Consider the following 5,933-nt stretch of genomic DNA (forward strand, 5'->3'; position numbering starts at 1 on the left):
CCAGATATTAAATATTCAGTTCAAGTCAAACCCCCTGAGAGATCCAATTATATGATTTGTTGTGGCCCTTTCCGGCGGCGAGCTCGATCCGTCGTCTCTTCAATTCTACGGATAAAAGCAGCATAGGCTCCGATCCGGGGTTCGACTGTCCGTGTATACGCGACTTAGCTGATCGAGCTCGCGAGCCACGCTATCAATGTAATGCGCAGCCACTGCCGCAGAATCCACCAGTTTCATGGAACCAAGCTACAACAACAGCTACAGCCACTACTACGGCGGCTGGGACGACGACGACGACGTCGTCCCCTTCGCCTGTGCTCCTCCTAGCCTCCCTGCGGCTTCTAGTGGTAATACCTACTCCAAATCCTCTACGGCCGCTGCCGCCGTTTGCGAGCCCACCTCCTCGCATTCCCCTCTCGCGCCTTGCGCCGCCGGTGGGCAGCTGCTGCTTCGGTTCGGTGGCGACGAGGTCGACGATTCCTTCAGCGTTCAGGACGATGGGAACGGGATGTGCATAGAGCCGTTTAGCGCCCTCGGGGGGATGGGGGCCGCCTCCATCTCCACGGCCACCGGCAGCAGCAGCTGGTCGGCGCAGGCGAAGCACCACGAGGTCAGGTCGACCACGACCACCAGAGCTGCTGCAAACGGGCCTAGCGCCGGCAGCAGCGAGGAGGAGGTCCCGCAGCTCATCGGCGTGCGGAAGCGGCCGTGGGGCAAGTTTGCAGCTGAGATAAGGGACTCCACGCGCAATGGCGCCCGCGTCTGGCTCGGCACCTTCGACACCCCCGAGGCCGCCGCCCTCGCCTACGACCACGCCGCCTTCGCCATGCGCGGCCACGCCGCCGTGCTGAACCTCCCCGTGCAGCGGGTGCGGGAGTCGCTGCGCCAGCTGGGGATCAGCGCCGCCGCTGGAGACTCCCCGGTGCTGGAGCTTAAGCGGCGCCACTGCATGCGCAAGCGCTCGCTTAAGAACAAGAAAGCGGCCGGCATGGATCAGCTGCCGGCGGCGACAACGAGCCGCGGCAATAACAATCAAAGCCAGCCGCCGCAGGAACAACGCTGCGTGCTGGAGCTAGAGGACCTGGGAGCTGACTACCTGGAGGGGCTGCTCGCCTTATCCGATTGTTCATCGCAACCTGCTTCATTTACCTAGATGGAGGCATGGACATGATGATGCTCGCTCGATCCATCCATCCATCCATCCATTGTTGGTCATGACGCCCCATCCCATATTCCCATGTACGCGTTCTGCTCCTCGCCGTATACGTACGAACATACTCATAGTCTCATACCAGTCAACCCCCGTATAGCATTTCTGTTTCTCTACTTAATTGCTTATATGTTTCGATTATCATACATTCTACAGCTTGTGGTTGGCATGTTCATCTCTGTCCTCCATGCTCATGAATCCATTGCACAAGTATTGTGCATCATAATATTTTTTGCCAGTGACGAGGTTTGCCCAACTTGTAATCTTTCATATTCACCTTTTTTACTTAATAAAGGTATTTGTATTCTTGCCATACTTTGCAGTGTAATTATGATTATACCTTCGATTTCCTTAACTTTGTGATTTTGACCTTACTATTGACGGGAACACAATTTTGCCCCTAATCAATGCGATTTGTCCCTAGTCAATGGTCAAAATAGGGTGAAAAACACGTTGAATTGGGGCAAAATCATGTTAACTAGTTAATAGTAAGGGTAAAACCACAAAGTTAAGAAAATTGAGGGGTATAAGTATAATTATTACCACTAAGTAGAAAAAAGCCTATTGGTACGGGTTAATAAGCGGTTTTTTTGCCGGTACCAAAAGTCTCGGTCTTAGTCACCGGGTAAAATAATTGGTACCTGAGGCTCTCTTTAGTACCGAGTGTAGCACTACTAGATATTTGGCCTTTTATCCCGGTTCCAAACCTTCTTTTGTCCCAATTTTGGAACCCGGACTACGAGTCCGAGACCAAAGACAGGGATCTTTAGTCCCAGTTCTCACACCCGGGACTAAACAGCATGTGCAATGCAAAAAAAATATTTTGCACCCAGCAGGACTCGAACTTGTGTCCTCTTGCCTCATGTAGAGCTTCCTTACCACCCCCACCGACATCCCACCAGATACCAAAGCATTTTTTTGCCAAACAAATATGTTAAATTCGAGAATATGCCCGCACAAGCGCACGTCAAAAGTCACAGGTGTCACACCCCGTCCTCCAAAGCCGCACTGACCAGCCCTTCCGAGGGGCGGGGTCGCATACATATAGCACCCTACATACTTACACTTTCGTCCTTGCTTCGTGTAAAAGGGTCAACTCGAAAGTGCTATGGCTGGGGACAATGTCAGACCCTGGGCAGCGGGACTGCTCATAGGCGTGGAATATTCTAGAGTAGGGAGTAGCACATGGATATGCTCTGCCTCTATTGTCTACCCGAATAGGAGTAGAACTTGTCGATGTATACGGAAACTAGCCGAGCTCCTCGGACTAGGGTCCAAACAGAACCCGACTAGGACTTTCCATGTAACCCTGTTCCCCCAGATTATATAAAGGTGAACAGGGACCCGTCCAGAAAGAGGAGACACATCGAACAACACCTAAGGGAATACAAACCACTACACAGGACGTAGGGTATTATGCTCCGGCGGCCTGAATCTGTCTAAATCCTTGTGTTCCTTGCACCATCGCGTTCTGATCCCGGCGAGTCCCTACTCACAACCACTCTCCTCGGGATACCCATCGGAGAACCCGACGGTAAAACACCGACAGACAAAGGCTTATAAGTTGGATCTGTCCTTGCTCAACTACTAAGATAATACTAAATATGTGCACACAACTCCAAACTGGGTCTGGTGTCACATACACCCCCACAAAGGACCCGACATCCTCGTCGGTCCAACTCCAACTATGTATCAACTGCTGACGCCATATGGCATGTCGTGTGTTCCATCTGGACCCACACTAACCCCTATCTAGGAACGTCCCCTCTTAGCGCATGACCGCACGTCTAGTGCCGGCTCCATAGGCCATGTCGTGTGTCCCGTCCGGGCTCACACGCGTCATGAGACATATGCCCACACCCTAACCCGTATGCGCAATTGCGAGAGTCGGCTCTGATACAATTTTTCGCACCCCGTCATCCAAAGCTACACTTCCCAGATATTTCGAGGGGTGGGCTCGCATACACATAGCACCAAGCTTACACTTTCGTCCTCACTTCGTGTAAAAGGATCAATCCGAAGGTGCTATGGTTGGAGGACAAAGGCTTATAAATTGGCTCCACCACCCTTACTCAACTAGCAAGGTGGTACTAAATATGTGCACGTAGCACTCATGGCCACAATAGGTCACCTAATTTTTCATGCAAAATACACGCGCGTGCAGTGGCCGAGATTCGAACTCAGGATCTTTTGCCTCGTGTTTACCCTCTTTACCATCTCACCTACACATCACTTATGATGGGATGAAAGATATCTTTATTTTGAAGTAACTCATGGATGAGCCTTAGATACTAGGTGGTACACCAACCGGTACCTAAGGGGGATTATTTTGCCCTCCATTGACTCAGCAATCTTACTTCTCAGTTCAAACTTGGTTATGATCATTTGTCTTATAGTGTCATGCATCTCCACAATCTACAAGTCCATCACTTGTTTAACCCGACTGTTGTTAGATTCAGAGAGGTTGTTATTGATGTAGTCAACCTTGCAATGATCAGAAAATTTGCTTCTACTCCATAATTAGGGATGGAGTTAGATTCAGAGAGGTTGTTATTGATGTAGTCAACCTTGCAATGATCAGAAAATTTGCTTCTACTCCATAATTAGGGATGGTTCTCATCTAAATATGCAATGGCATCTGGGCACTTCTCTTGTATCCTAACCATGTGCTAGTTAAACTTTTCAATGGTGTAACTCTTGGCTGTTGGCCACATATTATAATTGAACAACTCCCCATAGTAGAACTTTTTAAAATTCTTCCACAAATGCCTCATACATTCTCAATGCTCCACAATAGAATATACATCATCCAGAGCCACCTTCAAGTCATTTGCCTGCATATATACTCATGTCTGGACCTGTTGGTGTACCAATAACAATCTTCATGCTGGATGACCCATGTCTAACTCTCCTTTGACTCAGTATCAATCACTCCATAAGCAACAGGAAATAACCAATTATGTCCATCGATTGCAACAATAGCCGCCAATTGGCCTCTTGACCTCCCTGTCAAGAGGCTGGCGTCTAATGCAATGTAGGGCCTGCATCCTTGCAAAAAACCATCAATGCATGGCTTAAGAGCCACAAAAAATCTCCTAAAACACACATTCCCTTGCTGCTCTATATGTGGGCAGCAGATCATCACTATCATCCCACTTTCCATATATCATGTCAAGTTCCTCCATTTTGCCCTTTAAAACCCTGTCATATGGAATCTCCATTGAATACCTCTTCTTCAATGTAGCTTGTAACTCCTTTGGTCCTTTTTTTTTTGGATTGTCCTTCAAACAATCAACCACCCTTTCAGCTACCCAATTATTTGTGGCCATTGTATCACCACAATTATTGACTGAACCACACTTCTGAGTTGGCCCATACTTCTTAACCTGCAAGAAAATAAGGATCCCTATGTAAATATACAAGATGGAGCAACTTTATGTGATGCAAGTATTTCATATGCTGGTAGATACAAAAAATGGCTAGTCGCAGCCCTTACTGCTCTCATGCACTTGGCTCAAAAACGCTCATTGCCTTTCTTCACAGTGTGAAAAGCATAATCACTCAATATTGCGTGCTGGGTTAATGCTGATTTGCACTGTTTCACATCAGGAAAGACCACACCAATATCAACACATGGATAATCAACATCATAAGAAACGACAAAAATATCATCCTCATCAAATATTTCAACATTAGGTTCATACTTAGGATCAGAAAAAGCAGTCAGAAGATGCAGCCATGTCAGAATCATAGCTACTGTCACTTAGTGCAGCAACTGATTCAATGTCAGAGTAGTTGCCCTCCTCATCAACTCCGACCGGCTCTTCATCATCATGTGCATGTTTTCTCTTGTGCTTCTTGCCTTTCCTGCTGGGGTTATTATTTGTGGCTCTCTCATATGTGTTTGTGGCTATCTCAGTTATGGGCTCTCTCACATCTTCAATGGGTTGTGTTGGAGAAACAAGAAGATCCAAAATAGCAGGTAGAGTATTAGAAGATTGACCTACTTTTTTCTCACTGTAGGGTGACACCTACGTTTTGTGGGTGAGAACTACATTGGCCCCTGAAAGTCATCGATCTAGGCATCAATGTGCACAATCCATCTATCTTGGTTGAGTTCAACTATAACAGTTGTTTGTCACTTTTAATCTCGATAGATGCATCTTCCGACGACAGCCAAAAAGAAATGTACTGCTTCAAACCCCATAAAAAGCGTTCACCTATGAAATCTACTAACTGAAACTAGCCATAGTTATGTCTATCAATAGTTGCAGTCAATGATTCCCTCCTTTTATATGTATTTGCTCCACCAACAGGCAAGCTCTAGTGTGATGGGACATTAACAACAAGTTTTAATTCACTGTGATTCAGCCTATAAATCACAACAATCAATTTATATTTAGCCATCTATTTACCATCCTTTCAGTTAGCCATCAATTGACATTACACAGATTGAGTTTGGGGGAGAAATTACCTTTCCTGACAAGCATTGGATTCCATGGCCGTCATGTCGCCGAGCTGCTAGGCCGGCCACATCCCCGAGCTGCTAGGCGAGAGGTGCACACGTGCTGCTCACTGCCTCACCACTACCGAAAAACTTACTTTTGCCGTGTGCGCCGCAATTTGCCGTGTGCAAGTTCACGGCACACGGCAAACATCAATTTTGCCAAGTGTCCTAAAAAAAGCACACGGCAAAGTCATGCTTTGCCGTGTGCTTTTTTTT

General features: G+C 47.3%; 1 protein-coding gene across 1 annotated transcript; it reads left to right on the top strand.

The window, feature by feature from the left end:
- Window positions 1-235: 235 nt before the first annotated feature.
- On the top strand, window positions 236-1,153 carry LOC120647899 (ethylene-response factor C3-like). The gene has a single exon (XM_039924710.1). It carries the CDS (start codon window positions 236-238, stop codon window positions 1,151-1,153), a length of 918 nt encoding a protein of 305 aa, XP_039780644.1.
- Window positions 1,154-5,933: the final 4,780 nt, after the last annotated feature.

The sequence above is a fragment of the Panicum virgatum genome, chromosome 9K (genome assembly GCF_016808335.1).
Source record: "Panicum virgatum strain AP13 chromosome 9K, P.virgatum_v5, whole genome shotgun sequence".
NCBI lineage: Eukaryota > Viridiplantae > Streptophyta > Magnoliopsida > Poales > Poaceae > Panicum > Panicum virgatum.